This window comes from Carassius auratus, unplaced genomic scaffold (genome assembly GCF_003368295.1).
Source record: "Carassius auratus strain Wakin unplaced genomic scaffold, ASM336829v1 scaf_tig00215191, whole genome shotgun sequence".
Taxonomy (NCBI): Eukaryota; Metazoa; Chordata; class Actinopteri; order Cypriniformes; family Cyprinidae; genus Carassius; species Carassius auratus.
The window spans coordinates 45,914-64,213 of NW_020527975.1; the positions used below are offsets into that span (position 1 = coordinate 45,914).

An 18,300-nucleotide genomic window follows, 5' to 3' on the forward strand; every position below is an offset into this window, starting at 1 on the left:
CAGTGTTTTCTCCGGATTCGCAAAACCCAACGGAATGACGATCTTGTGAGTTCCTTCAGCAGTTCGTTACACTCTCTCTCTGCAGCCTGGTGAATCTTTATTTCCGCACTCACCCTGACCTACAGCGTGCGTCTCACTCCCGCCGATCCACTCCTCAGTTATGACTCGCGTCCATTGTTTGATTTGCTCACCTGCCACTTGGCGTTCGCGTTTACCATTTCCCCCTTTTTCCCAAGCGATTTTTCCTTTTTATAATTTTGTCTTAATTGTTCCACATCCCGATATGGGCACGGAAGGGGCGGATTGTCTTTACATCGCCACAATAGTGATACTCATCCGATTTCTTTCCAACTCTTTACTTTCACTTAAGACATAACCACAGACTATTCGAACACACTTTCCAAGACTTTTCAATTTTGATATATTTAGTATGTATTTGCATCATATGCATATGCTCAGAGCACGTTATAAAACGTATTTTTAAAATACACATTTCTGATTTTAAAAAATGTTCATAGTTAATCATAGCATATTGCCTAAAACAGTGGTTCCCAACCATTTTTCAACTCGCGGCCTACACAACCACACACATATGTTTGTGGGGCCCACTTAAAAAAAAAATTAACTGACCCCGCTATTGTTGGGTTAATAACTTAGTACTCAGAAGCTAGATTGTTAACTTAATTTATTGAATGAACTAGGGCTGTGCGATGTGGACAAAAAAAAAAAAAAAAAAAACTATAGCAATTTTTTTATAAATTTTGTGATTGTGATACACACCAATATGCAATATGTCGTAGCCGCAGATCACAGGTTGAAAACCACTGGCCTAAAACATATGCTATGAATAAAAAATAATCAGTGACACATTTGCGACCTGAAAAAAGTTTGGGTCGCTATGTCTTTTCAAAGGGCGAATATGCGACCATTTCAGGTGCAGTGTAGTTCCCTGATGACTGCCATCAATTCATTGCATCAAATGAAGAGGCATCATATCGATCACAAGTGCAGGATGGAGTACCTCAAGGCTCAGTACTAGGGCCATTCATTTTCAAGCTTTACATGTTACCCTTGGTAGATATCATCAGGAAGCATTGTGTTAGCTTTCACTGTTATGCTGATGATACTCAGCTCTATATTTATTTGCGGCCCAGGGCAACATACCAATTTGAAAAAAAAAATTATCCATAGAGGTGATAATTATCGGACCTAAAACCTCTGCATGTAATAACATAGAACACTGTCTAAGACTTGATGGCTGCTCTGTCAATTCTCCGTCATTACTCAGGAACCTACGTGTGCTACTTGTAATAAATCTTTCCTTTAAAAGCCACATATGGAGCAAATTTTGTGCCAATATTCATCAAACAAATCCAGCATTTTGTAAAAAAACACAATCTGCTTTGCAAAGAAAAACTTGACTTTGAAAGAAACGCAAAGTGATTTGTAAATACAAAACTCTATTTGAAAGAAAACGCAGAGGTATGGGCAAATATATGTAGTGTGTGTTTCAATTGTGAGACTCATTTGTGGGGAATTGATTTTCTCACAAATGCATATTGCACACAGGCATATATTCTCACATGGATCAAAGCAGATTTTCTCACAAATGTAATTGAGCAACTGTCTTTTCCAAAAACAGCAGATGGTGCTATTGGTCAATTTACGATAGTCTCCTGAAACCCGAAAACACCTGTAAACCTTTTCAGGGACTACAGCAGGCCCACAAGAGTGGGGAACAGGTGAGTTTCTGTCTTACTATATAATTAACCATTTAGAGGTTTTCACAAAGCGACCCTACTACAGTTTCTAATCATTACATAATCCTTCTAAAATACTGGTAAATATTGGATTGACCAATATTGATTTTTTGACAGCCGGTATCTTGGAAAGCAGGGGAGCTGATAGCCAATATAAAGCCAATATAGTTAAATATATTATATATATATATATATATATATATATATATATATATATATATATATATATATATATATATATATATATATTAAATTTATACATTGAACAGATGCTTTTATCCAAAGTGACTTACAGTACATTCATGCTATCAATTTTTATCTATCATATGTTCATATATATGTTTTTTAATAATATTTAAAAAAATGTGAAATTATTTGACAATGAATTTCAAATTTTTTAAAATAAACATACTTATACTTTAGATGAAAAGATGAAAGTATTTTTCACAGATAAATAAATATTTAATAGAAATATAATTAAAAAGGAAGTAAAAACTATAACCAACTAAGCACTCGGTATTCTGGGAAGTGTGTGTGCATTGGGAATCATGTTTTTCAAATAAAGCCAGCGTTACACTTCTTTTACATACAGCACACAGTGAAAATGACATGAAAATGATGCTGGGCAAATGCATAAAGCACAGCATAATTTGAAATCACGAGTTTAAAATGTAATGTATTTAATTCACACGGACCGACCGCCACACAGAGAACACACGATCAAGCTGGATAAAAATGTACACTTCCCAAGATCTCACAGCTGGATTCGACTAAGTTTGCAAGTTTGTGAAATTAAATGTTCATTAACCAATCAAAGATTTGTTTAAATTATATAAATAATTATCTGCTTAATACGGATGGCAATGTTTGCCTTTCTATTACTAATAATAAGAAAGCAATCGTTATAATACTTTTTATACAGATTAATTCCTTTGATTAACCCTTCTATCTGATGATTAGACAGACTTGTAACCATATGACAGAACTGTTAACAATGACAGCGAACTATAGGGAGAATGTTAGCTGTGTATGTTCAGGCACAGCCTTTAAGAAAAACTTATCGGCTAACAGTGTTAATTTTGGCAGGCATTTTTTATTTAGTCTTAGTCTCAGTCTTAGTTATTAATAATTAATGACCTCTTGGGTGATATTATTATATCTGATACTAAATTAAACTGTCTAAGCTTAAATTTTTGGTACACAATATTGACGCTATAAATTGAACTATTTTATCAACATATGTATATACTCTATATCCTATTATCCAACAGGGGATAAGAGGTATGGAGAATGGATCAGTTTTTATAGGGAAAGACTGCATAGTTAAATGTTTACCATGTCACTACTGATTTTTGAACTAATCAATCATGTTAACAGCTTTACAGCACTTACTGTGAATTTTAGTGACACTGTAGTAGGGTCGCTTTGTGAAAACATTTAAATGGCTAATTATATAGTGAGACAGAAACTCACCTGTTCCCCACTCATGTTGGTGTGCTGTATTCCCTGAAAAGGTAAACAGGTGTTTTGGGTCTCGGGAGACTAGCGTAAATTGACCAATAGTGCTATCTGCTGTTTTTGGTAAAGATAGTTGCTCAATTGCATTTGTGAGAAAATCTGCTTTGATCCATGTGAGAATAAATGACCTTTATGCATTTGTGAGAAAATAAATTCATACCTCTGCATTTTCTCTCAAATAGAGTTTTGTATTTGCAAATCACTTTGCGTTTGTTTGAAAGACAAGTTTTTCTTTGCAAAGCAGATTGTGTTTATTTACAAAATGCTGGATTTTATTTGATGAATATTGGCACAAAATTCGCTCCATAGCCACATGTATAAAACTGCATTTTTCCATCTAAAAAATATATCCAAATTATGACCTATGCTCTCACCTATTCAAGCGTTCATGACCTCAAGGTTAGATTATTGTAATGCTTTATTGGGTGGTTGTTCTGCATGCTCAATTAACAAACTCCAGCTAGTCCAAAATGCAGCAGCTAGAGTTCTTACTAGAACCAGGAAGTATGACCATATTTGCTCAGTTTAGAGTCCTGCACGGGTTCGGGTACCCGACGAGTGACCCGCAAACTTGGCTGAAACGGGTGAAAAATGTCATACGGGTGCGGGTCGGGTCGAACATAGGGGAAACACGGGTCTAAACACGGGTTCAAAACAGTCACGTGCAAACGTAAAAATAGGCCTACGTTCGACTTAAAAAAGAATAATCACAACCGCGTGAACGGCTGCATGAGTCATTAGTTAACAGACGTAAAAGATCAGCCAGCTGTTGTTTTTTTCCGTTGTTTATGTTTTCTGTAAAAAAAAAAAATATATATATATATATATATATATATATATATATATATATATATATATATATATATATATATACAGGGTTCTAAATTAACACCCGCCAACCCGCCAAATGCGGGTTAAAATTCATTTTGGCGGGTGTTAATTAAAACTTACTATCCAGTTTGGCTGGTGATGCATGACATGAGGTTCTGTTCTCGGTCATTTATTCCCCTGGCAGCACTTCCTACATTTCCCACGAACACTGTGTTGTAATGCTACGTGATGACGTTTCATATGCTCATTGGCTGCACGCAGTTTGCAGTGAAACCAGCGCGAAAAAACATGGAAATGAATAGCGTCCATCAGAAAACACAAGGAAGAAGAATGAATGGAGCCAGAGCAGGGAGCATAGACTGAAAGAGGAGGGAGTTAGCTATTAAAGAAAAAAAAAATAAGATTAAACTAAATGTGGCGGTGGTTGGGACAGATTTCTGGGGGCGAAAAGAGGAACGAGGCAGGGGATGAGGATATTACGGAGAGCCCCGCACGTCACCTGTAGGAGAAAAAAAATCAATCCGTGACGACGGTTTTGCAATCCGTCCCCTCAGTTTATAAACCGTACTCACAAATTCATAAACTGTTCCCTCGGTTTAACAAATTGTACCCACGGATTAACAAACCGTGCCCACGAATTCCCAATCCGTGCGCTCAGATTTTGTAAACCGTACCCTCGGTTTTTTTTAATCTGTACCCACAAATTCATAATCCGTGCGCACACTTTCACAATCCGTTCCCTCGGATTTGTATTTGTAAACTGACACGCATTTGTAGCTCCGCCCCCACCGGCAGATTCATTTCTGTTTATTAAACATTATTTTTCATAGTATCCAATGAGTCCACGATCAGCATTCACACAAATAGTCTTCTTTTTAGCGTTTATTTTAATAGTGATTATTATATTAATCACCAATAGGATAAGACACAGCCGCCTGTGTTTTATGACCAAAAAAAAAAAAAAAAAAAACGCTAAAAAGAAAAAGAAAATAAGGGTAAAAAGCAATACAAAACAAATAATATGCCGGTTATGTTTTCATTCCTTTTCTCTCTAACTGAATGCAATGTTATTTTCGGCCTCATTATTTATTAAAAACATTAACAGTGAAACATGCATCTAACTCCGGCAGGTGGGGTGGATGGAGCTTAGTATAATAAAATCAGAAAAATAAGTCTTCATGCATGTTAAGAAAGAATTGTAGACAAGCATTTACAAAACTGTCAAAGTTTATTTAAAAATAAAGCAATTCATGAATTATTTTCTTGTAATCATTTATTTAGCCTACAAATTAAAATGATAAAAATAACTTTATTTTTATTTTTATCATTATTATATATTGTTATGCATAAGAATCTTTTATCCAAAACAATTTACAACAGGAACCGGAAAAATTTACTCCAGAGTTAGTCACAATGCCAGGTTTATTGTACAATAATAATCAGTTGCTATTATAAGATTATTCCTTTATTATTATTAAACCTATTCCACATAATAATAGTCAATAAAACTGTATGTTAACAGGAGCTTTCTGCATGAATCCGTGAGTACGGTTTACAGATCCGTGGGAACGTATTGCGAAAGTGTGCGCACGGATTATGAATTTGTGGGTACGGATTCAAAAACCGAGGGTACGGTTTACAAAAACTGAGCGCACGGATTGGAAATTCGTGGGCATAATTTGTTAAACCAAGTTAACAGTTTATGAATTCGTGAGTACGGTTTATAAACTGATGTTTTTCATGCCAACAATGTTAATAAAATGATCAAATGCATTTAGTGGCACTCATAATTTGTTATTTTTACCGGGAAAAAAAATGGCTAGTGGAAATTCTGATTGGCTGGTGATCAAAAAAGTTATTTTAGAACCCTGTATATATATATATATATATATATATATACATATATACAGAATCTGGATTAAAATGTGTTTGATTTAAGTCTATTTCAAAATTTGTGTCATAAAATTATATTGCGCATACAGCTCAACTAACGCGATCGTTATAAAGGTGTTTAAACAACAATACACTTCCACTTGCATGTATTTGACAATTGGAATATCAGATATTTCATTCCATAGCTAACACATTTGTGAATATGGGCCTAATCTATCCAGGGTTGTTTTTGTTTTTTTAATTGCATATGAAAATGACTTTGTGCAGCTCATTCACATGTGCGCTCTGGCGCAGATCCGCCTCTCGCGATGCTCAGCTGTGGATGATTTAAAAATGGGTGCGTTCGACTTGAAGCACAACCTCAGACGGTGGTATGATTCGCTCTTTTGTTCTTCTGTTTTCTTTCAGTATCAAAAATACAACAAATGAAAGCGTTTATCTGTATTTCCGACTGATGAGAACTATGCATAAACATTCATAAATCAGTCAATTTTGTATTTTATTATGAGATATTTTATTCTAATGTGATCAGTGATGATGGACCAAAGAGCACGTATTTTGACATTTGCAGTAAAAACGTGAAATATAAATTCTCAGAAAATGCATTTAATACCAATATATTGAAACGTCTGTTTATATACTCCATTAATAAAGGAGTCCAAACATTGGAAAAATATCAGTCCACTTGGTTTTATATTTAATATGAGGGAAATAGCCATGCATGCATGCGTGACACAAAAAATATTTAACTTTTAGGTAGCAAAATATTTGGAAAAAATATTTGCTTCTTATTTATTAAATATGAGCAATTGATTGATAAAACATTGATCAAAATTAAGATAAAATGTATAAAAAACGAATATCTTTTAAAAAGAGTTTTCCATAAATAACTTCTGTATGACCTGGCAATAAAAAAGTGGGTCTAATGTGATTGGCTTAACTGATTTGATTTCGGGTGTGGGTCGGGTGTCGGTTCTATTTTAAGCGGGTCGGGTCGGGTGCGTATTTTAATTAGTGCTGCTGTCGGAAAACGGGTCAGATGCGGTTTTAAGCACTGTGGGTACGGGCGGGTGCGGATTTACAAAATCGGACCCGTGCAGCTCTCTGGCTCAGTTCTGTCAACACCACACTGGCTCCTTATTAAACATTGTGTAGATTTGTATTTGAATGGTTTAGCACCTCAGTATTTGAACAAGCTTTTATTGCACTATAGTCCTCCACATCCTAAAACATCAAAATCAACTGCGGGCAGCATATCCTTTTACTATTTAGCGCCCAAACTCTGGAACAAACTACCACAGTTGTTTGGGAGGCAGACACACTCGGTCAGTTTAAATCTAGATTAAAGACCCATCTCTTTAACCTGGCTTACACATAGCACACTAAGGCCGGGTTCACACCGCAAGCTGCAGCAGAGCAGAAGCAGCGCGTATTTTTTTCGGCGCCTATGTTAACAGATGAGAGCGTTCACACCGCACGCAGAGGCTGCGTGGCAGAGCGTAGCAGAAGCAGAGCAGAAGCAGCAGTGCCGCGATCGTTTCGGCGCTGGGTCTATTTTTGCTGCTCTGCTGACGCTCAGTTAAAGTGAAAGTACACCTTTGATAGACAAAATAAATATGATTTCACACAAAAAATGCTCTAACTGCACAAAAAAAGCACATCTAGGGTGTTTTAACAAGAACTAGAGTATGTTACGAAAAGGAAATTATTATAAGAAAAATATGTATAGAAGATAAAGTGACCATGGCCAAAATGATCATGATCATGGCCAAATTCACATGTACTTAAACGAATTTTGCCCAAAATTTGCATTAATGATATCTACTGTGTTCTTAGCAAATTACATTAAAAAATTATGATATTTTAAACCACATATTTTTCAATTTTTTATTATATTTTTTTTCATATATTGTTTTTTTTCTTTTTCTTTTTTTTACAAAATCTGTTAAAGTACTTACAGTTCTATCCAAAAATAGACATTTTGCCGAAATACAAAAACAACTTTAAATAATTTATATTGCTAATTTAGCCTTGGAGATTTATTTATTATTAGTAGTTGTCGTATTCTTTTAACTAGGACTATATATTGGCAGAAGAACGGATGTCGTGCTGACAATCATAAACAACAGCACGTGGTGTCACAGGCGGTGGTCTTCAGAGTGCACCTGGAAAGACAATAATGGACGACACTCGTCTCATCGTGGAAGTTGAGAAATATCAAGTTCTTTATGATCCACACAATGTGCTTTATAAAGACTTGCAGGAGAAGGAAAAAGCATGGGATGAAGTTGCAGCGGCTCTTATTGCAGATGGTAATACATTTTATAGTGTTTTTGACGCTTTCGCTGGCACACGAGCAAACAACTCAATATTTGATTCAAAATTGATTCAATTGGAACCATTCATTTACAATTTCTAAATTACACATAAGCACACAAATAACAAAAGCAGGTGATACATGCATTTATAATAAACAAGTAAATTCTGATTTCAAGATGAGCAGGAAGTCAAGGCTGTGAACCATTTACAATACACATAATTTAAAACCGTTTATTAAATTGGTTTTCAGGGTGTTTTTTGGTAAATTTGATTGCAAACAAACCCAGTGACAAGATGGTAATATGCACCATGTTCTCTCCTACGTCGGTTAATGGGATGAACCCAAAGTCTGCGTCTTTTTAGTCTCCTTAATAACAAATATAGCGCAATGGCCTTTCTTCTATCAACAACACGTATACTGCACGGAAAACAAAGACAGCAAAACAAAGATCCAACAAAAGTAACAATGAAATTATTAATTAAAAAAGATTCTTGCCAAGTCTTTTTATTTAAATGTATTTTAAATGGGGAAATAAAGCAATGCGAACGTACCCATTATAGAGCACTCTGACCAAAATCTGCTGTTCAGTTGCGCGCTGCCTCTGCTGCCGGTGTGAAAGCAAAATAGGCGCGCGCTGCTTCTGCTCTGCCTACCTGCTGCTAACGCGCTGCTTCTGCTCTGCTGCAACTTGCGGTGTGAACCCGGCCTAACACATTTCTAATATTCAAATCCATTAAAGGATTTGGTAACACTTTCTATGAAGCCTGTATTTATAATACATTATGAAGGTTTTCTTAAGGCATTATAATGAATGCATAATGCATTATAAAAATAAAAATAAACTTATAATATGTTGTATCATCTCATGAATATTCATAAAAACAGTTTTAATATATTATAATGTGTACTTATTTGTTGTTATAGCTTTTAAGAGTATGATGGTTTATAACACAATGAACATGCTGCATCAACTTACAATGGATGATACTTTTCATAGTTATAATGTATTATAAGTCCCATATCTTGACATTTTTCTGATGCTACTTTACTTAAAGCGGTCAAAGTCCACTTATAAGTAGTAATAATAATATTAATTATAAAAATAAAATAAAAAAAGTTTTCTCTCAAACAGCCATAAGATCAGATATCAGATCAGATGAATGTGTAATATGACACATTTGCTTTAAACTATTTTAATTGTAATGTCAGTTTGATTATTTTGATGGTACCCTTTAGAGAGCTGTTGATAAGTAACTCTGCAACTACATGTCAACTAGCGGTCATTAGAATATTAGTATATCTGCTACTGTAAATATATGCTGACACTTTATTTTGATCGTCAAAGAACAGGTAAACTGACTATACTGTTAGTAAATCGGTTTATTCTACCATACTAGATTCTACCTTTATTGAGCATACTGATACTCTAATGAGAGTTATTTGGCATGTAGTTGCAAAGTCGCTTATAGTTGATTGATTAAGGGGACAATCAAAATAAAATGTAACCAGATAAAAAAATTGTTTTTTTCAGTTGGAGGATTCAGCTCACATCAATTAATTAACATTAGCTCCGCAGAAAAACTCAAATAACACTCATCATCTAACCACTCACAAGCTGTAGTAAGATACTGTGCAGATCTTAAACAATGTCAAGATATGATACAGTCCATTATACTGTAAATTAAGTAGATTTAATATGGTGTTCATTGTGTGTTATAAATAATCATACTTTTAAACTTATAACCACAAATACGTAAGCATTATGATGTATTATAATTGCTGTTATGATTATTCATGAGTTGATACAACATATTATAAGGTTTTTTATAATGCATTATGCATTCATTATAATGCCTTAAGAATACCCTTATAATGTATTATAAATACGGGCTTCATAGAAAGTGTTACCAAGGATTTTTAGGCTGCATCAATTAGGAAAACCAGAACAGGGAACACTTCCCATAACACACACTAGAAGAATGAAATCTACGCTAACATAAGTCTGATTCTCTCTTATTCTGAGGACACCGTAGCCACCAGATCCGGTCTGTATCCAGATCAGATAGTCACTGCAGTCTCCCGGATTCAGTACGTATCCAGCCCAGATGGTGGATCAGCACCTAGAGAGGACCTCTACAGCCCTGAATGTCAGCGGAGACCAGGACAACTAGATGAGCCCCAGAGACAGATCCAGAGTAAAGATCTTTTCAACTAGATGGTCACCAGGAAACAGATGATTCTGCACAATGTGACTTTGCTGCAGCCTGGAATTGAACTGCTGGTTTCGTCTTGCCGTCGCCTCTGACTTGCTTAGTTAGGGACACTTAATTTCCAGTGGTATCATCGACTTGATTGCACAGATACTATTTAAACTGAACTAAGCTGGATGATGACATCACTGAATTCAATGACAAAATGCCTTTTTGCATTATTGGCACACTATTTTCCTATTTAATGCTGTTGAGTTGCTTTGACACAATCTGTATACAGGTCCTTTTCAAAAAATTAGCATATTGTTAAAAAGTTCATTATTTTCCATAATGTAATGATAAAAATTAAACTTTCATATATTTTAGATTCATTGCACACCAACTGAAATATTTCAGGTCTTTTATTGTTTTAATACTGATGATTTTGGCATACAGCTCATGAAAACCCAAAATACCTATCTAAAAAAATTAGCATATTTCATCCGGCCAATAAAAGAAAAGTGTTTTTAATACAAAAAAATTCAACCTTCAAATAATTATCTTCAGTTATGCACTCAATACTTGGTCGGGAATCCTTTTGCAGAAATGACTGCTTCAATGCGGCGTGGCATGGAGAAAATGGAGGCCCAGGATGCTTCGATAGCCGCCTTAAGCTCATCCAGAGTGTTGTGTCTTGCGTCTCTCAACTTTCTCTTCACAATATCCCACAGATTCTCTATGGGGTTCAGGTCAGGAGAGTTGGCAGGCCAATTGAGCACAGTAATTCCATGGTCAGTAAACCATTTTACCAGTGGTTTTGGCACTGTGAGCAGGTGCCAGGCTCGTGCTGAAAAATTAAATCTTCATCTCCATAAAGCTTTTCAGCAGATGGAAGCATGAAGTGCTCCAAAATCTCCTGATAACTAGCTGCATTGACCCTGCCCTTGATAAAACACAGTGGACCAACACCAGCAGCTGACATGGCACCCCAGACCATCACTGACTGTGGGTACTTGACACTGGACCTCAGGCATTTTGGCAATTCCTTCTCCCCAGTCTTCCTCCAGACTCTGGCACCTTGATTTCCGAATGACATGCAAAATTTGCTTTCATCCGAAAAAAGTACTTTGGACCACTGAGCAACAGTCCAGTGCTGCTTCTTTGTAGCCCATTTCCTGCACACGCCTGTGCACGGTGGCTCTGGATGTTTCTACTCCAGACTCGCGCAGGTCCCCCAAGGTCTGGAATCGGTCCTTCTCCACAATCTTCCTCAGAGTCTGGTCACCTCTTCTCATTGTGCAGCGTTTTTTTCCACAATTGTTCCTTCCCACAGACTTCCCACTGAGGTGCCTTGATACAGCACTCTGGGAACAGCCTATTCGTTCAGAAATTTCTTTCTGTGTCTTACCCTCTCGCTTGAGGGTGTCAATGATGGCCTTCTGGACAGCAGTCAGGTCGGCAGTCTTACCTATGATTGCGGTTTTGAGTAATGAACCAGGCTTGGAGTTTTTAAAAGCCTCAGGAATCTTTTGCAGGTGTTTAGAGTTAATTAGTTGATTCAGATGATTAGGTTAATAGCTCGTTTAGAGAACCTTTTCATGATATGCTAATTTTTTGAGAAAGGAATTTTGGGTTTTCATGAGCTGTATGCCAAAATCATCAGTATTAAAACAATAAAAGACCTGAAATATTTCAGTTGGTGTGCAATGAATCTAAAATATATGAAAGCTTAATTTTTATCATTACATTATGGAAAATAATGAACTTTTTCACAATATGCTAATGTTTTGAGAAGGACCTGTAGTTAAAAGCACTATATAAATAAATGTGACTTGACTTACTGCGTGGCTGTCTGTAAGGGTGGTAAACGTGGATGTCATTAGGGCGGTGTGTGTTGTTTCCCATTAAAATACGGTTAGCACCAGTGTATTTGTGGGCTCTCTCTATGGTGTGGGTGTTCCAGTCAGTCCAGTACACCAAATCCTCAAACAGGGTCAGAGCGAAAGCATGGGGCATGGAGCCTGTTATAGCCCTATGTCTGTTTTGTCCATCCATATCAGCATAACTGTTGGAAAATAGACATTATAAGTATAGATTCTATAGGTATATGGTGAATCAAATGTGTACAAATGTGTAAAATCACAGCTGTGCTTATATTTTTTACTACAACAGTACTATTTATAAAATCAAAAATGAGTTTGCTCCTCTAACATTGATGATCACTATGGGAAATGCTGACATCAGATTGATACAAATGAAATGACTCCCATGCTGATTCATAATATTCATTATACTATATGTGTTATATAAAGCAGGGCTGTCTGTTACTGTCTGAAGATAAGATTTGGTTTGGATACAGTACACAACACAACTTACTCAAGGAAATTGAGGTGAGCATCAGCAAAAAATATCTTGTTGTTGGTGAAGTCGATGGTCAGGGCATGAGGCCACACTAGCTTGGTAGTGATGATAGCTGATGAGCTGGTTCCATCCATTCCAGCCCTGCCAATGAAAGCCATCCGTCCCCAGTCTGTCCAGTATAGCCATCTGACCAGAAATGGGGAAAGGGAAAGTTTGCACACATGGTTCAACTGAACAAATAAAATAAATGTGTTATCTTTAGCTCACCCATATTTAGGGTTAACAGCAACAGCCCGCGGATTGGTGAAGCAGTATGTAGAGTTGGCGTCAACACAACCTTTCAAAAGTTTTTTCCGATAACGTCCATCAAGCTCAGATACATGAATGGCTTCCATAGTCACATCTGCCCAGTATAGCTTTCTACAAGGAAAAATCCAACCATAGATTAACCCTGCCCATTTCTTTTTACAACATCCTCTAAGTAAATAAGTGAATGAAGTCCCTTATTAACCTACCGGCCCACCCAGTCCACAGCCAGGCCTTCTGCCCCGTCCAGGTCACTCTTCAATATGACCTCCCGTCCTGTCCCTTCTAAATACATCCTCTCAATGCACTGTGTGCCAATATCCATCCAGTATAAACGCTTCTCAGTAGTATCAAAGTCCAGAGCAACAACATTCGATAGGCCTTGCAGCACCACCGATGAGGATGATCCATCAACGGTCAGGTTACGGATGTAGTAACGGTTGCTGTAGAGGAGGTATGGTGCAATCCCACTGTTCTGCCGGCAGCTGCGTCCATCAGGCTCTCGTAGGTATCCCGGTGCACATTTGCAATAGAAGGAGCCCACAGCATTCTCGCACACCTGACTGCACACTCCCGGGTCCTCTTTGCATTCGTCTATATCCTCACAGGCCTTGTCGTCTGGCATGAGTTTGTAGCCATCCCTGCAGGAGCAGTAGTAACCCGTCTGGGTGTCTATGCAGTTCTGAGCACACTGGTGGATGGCTGGATTATTGCACTCATTTATGCCTGTGGAGGGACAGAAAGGCACATCATTCCCAGTTCATTAGTTCTATTGTAATTATTAATGTGCTTTTAATAAAAGAATTGTAATATTTTATTCATATAATTGTACACGTGTCTGCTATAATGACAGTATGAACCGAACTGAAAATACATGCAGATGGAACTATGTGTGGGTGGAGCCTAATTCATCAGTGTGTCAAAGCTAAAAAGTCTATTTTTAGTCAATTTCCAAACCACAAATATGTTTTGTACAATTAATAAATTAATTACTAATTTTAGCAAAAATAATTTATGTAATCTCTTGGAATTGGTCAATTTATTGTTCTATTTTCTATTTTTACTTTCTTCTATTTTAAATGCTGTTCTTGAGACTCAATTGATGACTGCTAAAAATTCAGCTTTTCCATCACAGGAATAAATCACAATGTTAAATATATACAAACATTTATAGCTATTTTAAAATGTAATAATTTCACTTTACTGTAGTTTTAATCAAATAAATGCTCTACATACAGAGTCATATTGTTGCCTTCTGGAAGGCAGTACAGATTTCTAATGTGTAGGTATAATCGTTTTAAAAAGTGTTTTATACCCATGTCAATTAAAATGTTAAATGATGAATGATAATGATAATTGTTGGATAATCAGTCAACACACAATTTTACATAATAAATAGAATTAATCATTAATCTTGAATACCTTATTCTTGCCTTGCCAAACATTGTATTTGTTATTTTGGGCACATTCCTAAAGTGAGCCTTTTTCTAAATACTGATGGTGTCTTACCACAGCCCTTCTCATCACTGTTGTCAGAGCAGTCCCTTTGATGGTTGCAGACCTTGTGGATGTTAATGCACTCCCCAGAATTGCACATGAATTTTCCAGGTGTACAGGTGGGTTCTGGACTCCTGCACAAGCCCTCGAGTTCATCAGTGCCATCCTGACAGTCTATATAACCATCACATAGATACACTGATGGAATACACACTCCATTCTGGCAGGTGAACTCTTGACTGGAGCAGGTGCGATATATGCAGCCAATCTCATCACTGCCATCCCCACAGTCATTCACACGGTCACAGCTGTGAAGGAGATTTAGATGCACAATACAGATTGTATAAAGATTTTGAGAAACATTTTATTTTATTTATTGTTTGCGTGAGATGCGGCTGGAGAGGAACAACTCACTGGAAGGGCACCAGAATGCAGCGGCCATTGGCACAAGCAAACTCATTCATGTGGCAGGTACGGTTGGGGCAGTTGTGCAGCTCATCTGCGGCATCTGTGCAGTCCTTCTCACCATCACACACATAACTCCATGGAATACAGCGTGGAGAGCCTGGGTACCAAGTGGGGCATGTGAAATCGCTGGGGTTACAAGTCCTTGATCCTGAAATACAAAATAATAGTCAGACTAGGTCTAATATCCATTGATTTGCTGGTTTCTACCATCTTGAAAATTAATGACAGGCCTCACCGCACTGCAGTTCCTGGGCCTCATCACTGTTGTCTCCACAGTCGTTGCTGCCGTCACATACCCACGCTGCCAAAATGCAGTGTCCATTCGCACAGCTAAACTGCTGAGGGTTACAAGTACGAACCTGATCCTCTGTGGAAAGAAACAAAGAGAGTATTAGATAGTGATTCCAGGATCTACTTCATACACAGATGAGGGATTTGACATGTACCACAGGTGGGTGGCTCATCTGTGCTGTCCAAACAATCTGCGATGCGATCACACACCCATGACTGAGGAATACACTTCCCATTATCACAGCGGAACTCATCTGCTGAGCAAGTCCGGACAGCTGTTAACAAAAAGCAGTATAGGAATGACTTTAAGGACATGCACAAGTATTTTTTTTTTTTTCATATATTCACTCAAAACTGAAATGTCTATCGTCATGAAGGACATCTGCAGAAAACGATGAAAGCTGAGACCTTGAAACTTACCACAGAAGAGTGGATTTTCATCACTGTTGTCCCCACAGTTGTTAAAGCCATCACACAGGTTACTTGAAGAAATGCAGATGTTGGTGGTGTCACATTTTACTAAGCCTGGTGCACAGGTTCTGTCTGCTATTAAATCAAATAAATATGTTTTTTTTTCTCTGTTACAAGAAATTATACATTTCATCTTTATCACCCCAACCAAAGAGAATCTTGTCCAGAGCTTGTTTTAGATCAAATGAGAACAAAGGGAGAAAATTCAATTTTGTTGTTGGATGTTGATGTCAATCACACAGTGTTATTGATAACTGAACCTAAAACCACCGATTAATTAAAATCAAGCTGAAATAATTTGGTAAGACAAAATCACATACAGTTACTACAACTACAAATTAAATCTGAAAACCTAATTAAAAATATTAAGAAATAATGTAATAGTATTTAAATAAAATACTGCACTCACGACAGTTAACTTCATCCGTGGTGCCATTGTCTCGGCAGTCATTGATTCCATCACACACAAAAGCTGCACTGATGCAGCGTCCATTAGCACAGGTGAACTCTATGGTAGGGTTACAGGTTGGGAAGGGACAGCCATGCTCATCGCTGTTATCTCCACAGTCGTTTGTGTAGTCACACACATAGTACAGAGGCACACAACCTCCATTATCACAGGTGAATTCCGTGGGTGAGCAGGTGTGGAAAGCTGTAGAAGGCACATTAAGGTTTGCATTTTTTTTAAATGTAGGTATAAGAAAATGGCACAAAACTAAATAAAAAATTTTTTTGAAACATTTTAAATGTAACAACTGGGAAGGTTACTTACCACACACTCTCTCGAGCTCATCTAAGCCATCTATGCAGTCCTTGTAGCCATCACATTTCCAGTGCTGGGCCAAACAGCTTCCATCCAGACAGGTGAATTGATCTGCATGGCAACGATGCCCATTGTCAGGGATGCAGTCTTTCCCATTGTTGGCCAGATACCAGTTACCAGTGCTGGGACACTGACACTCTGGGCCAGTTGGACCTGAGATAAAGTGACACATGAAAGACATGAAAGATGTAATCTTCCCAAAAAGAGAGAGAGAGAAAAAAAAAAACTGTAAAAACTAACTTGGAATTTGCATACAGTGGGGTCCAAAAGTTCTAGAGCAAGAAATGTTTTTCCATTTTCCATTTCTTTTAAACAAAGTATATATTTATATCATTCATTTTATGATCAGCATTGAAATTTGACTAAAGAACTTAATTTAAAAATATAAAAAATTCTTAATATTTTCTCTTGCTTTAATTAAAGTAACACTTAATCTGCATGTACTCCATATGTAAAACCACCCAGGAGTTCATGTTCTCCAGCATTACTTGAGAATGGTCAAAAGTGCTTTATTGGAAAAAGATCTGACTGTATGTACGAATAGTCAAAATATAAAGTATTTAATTGATAAGTGATGTAGTGCAGAATCTGTTACATTATTTATTTGTTTAAAATGTTTTAGTCTCAGACTTTTGGCGCCCACTGCATGTATATTCAACTTTTTCTTTAAAGTGCCATTTAGACCAACCCGGGACACAAACGTGGCTGCAGCCTCCATTGAACAGCTGACAGGGACTCGAGCAGCTCTCCTGCCTGCTGGCAGAGAAGACGTTAATGTCATTAGGTCTGTATTGAAGGTCGGTGGCCATAATAGTCAGACTAGAACCGTCGCCCTTGTTGGCGCGGTACACAATCCGTGTGTTCCAGTCAGTCCAGTAGATATCCTGCTGGAACACTGTCACAGAAAATGGGTACTGTGTCTGACTAAGAATGATCTCCCTGTTCTCTCCAGTCAAAGAGGCACGCTCAATCTTATCCCTGTGACAAAGAGAGTGAAACATTATATTTTACTGCAAACAACAAATATTCATCAAACAAAACTGATGTAAAAATGAGGTCAGTATGAACCCACAGTGTTGCATCAGCCCAATACAGCAATCGTTCATCATAATCCAAAGATAGAGCGTTAGGCTGAGAGAGGCTTGTGTTTACAATAGGGATCCGGAAGTTTCCACCAAAGGTGGCTCTTTCAATTTTAGCAGGGGATCCCCAGTCAGTCCAGTACAGGTATCTGAGCAAACAAAATCAGTTTTCGGAGAGTAACTCTTGTAAATATATTAACCAAATTTTAACACTTTTAACCCATGTAATTCTAAAGCCCTTTAAATTAAATAATTGTGTGGAGAGATGCAGTGTTTGAATGTAACACCCAGCTGTTTAGCAACAAACAGCTAAAAAAAAAACCTGAACATCACAGAACATTTCACGTTGTATGCAATTTATATGATTCATGTCAGTGTTAGAGGTAAAAACTAAATGTCAAACAGTGACAGAAAATGCACCAAGATGAAAAAGAGTTATTCTTTTATTTTTGCTGTTATGGTCCTAAAAGTTAATTCAGGAAAAACTGGA

The 18,300-nt window shown here is 37.1% G+C and overlaps 1 protein-coding gene across 2 annotated transcripts in view; it reads right to left on the reverse strand.

Annotated features, from left to right (window-relative positions):
• The window catches only part of lrp2b (low density lipoprotein receptor-related protein 2b), a 104,773-nt gene that overhangs the window by 23,784 nt on the left and 62,689 nt on the right, over positions 1–18,300 (reverse strand). Inside the window, exons 41-53 of one of the 2 annotated variants that reach the window (XM_026259434.1) lie at positions 17,801–17,959; positions 17,417–17,706; positions 16,678–16,881; positions 16,315–16,557; positions 15,855–15,977; positions 15,590–15,709; positions 15,379–15,510; positions 15,090–15,291; positions 14,688–14,983; positions 13,388–13,904; positions 13,140–13,292; positions 12,888–13,058; positions 12,353–12,576 (exon numbers count right to left, since the gene is read on the reverse strand). In XM_026259434.1, coding sequence (XP_026115219.1) covers positions 12,353–12,576; positions 12,888–13,058; positions 13,140–13,292; positions 13,388–13,904; positions 14,688–14,983; positions 15,090–15,291; positions 15,379–15,510; positions 15,590–15,709; positions 15,855–15,977; positions 16,315–16,557; positions 16,678–16,881; positions 17,417–17,706; positions 17,801–17,959 — 2,834 coding nt within the window. Of the gene's footprint in view, positions 1–12,352; positions 12,577–12,887; positions 13,059–13,139; positions 13,293–13,387; positions 13,905–14,687; positions 14,984–15,089; positions 15,292–15,378; positions 15,511–15,589; positions 15,710–15,854; positions 15,981–16,314; positions 16,558–16,677; positions 16,882–17,416; positions 17,707–17,800; positions 17,960–18,300 lie in introns of both variants that reach the window. The other variant, XM_026259433.1, reaches the window with a different exon arrangement.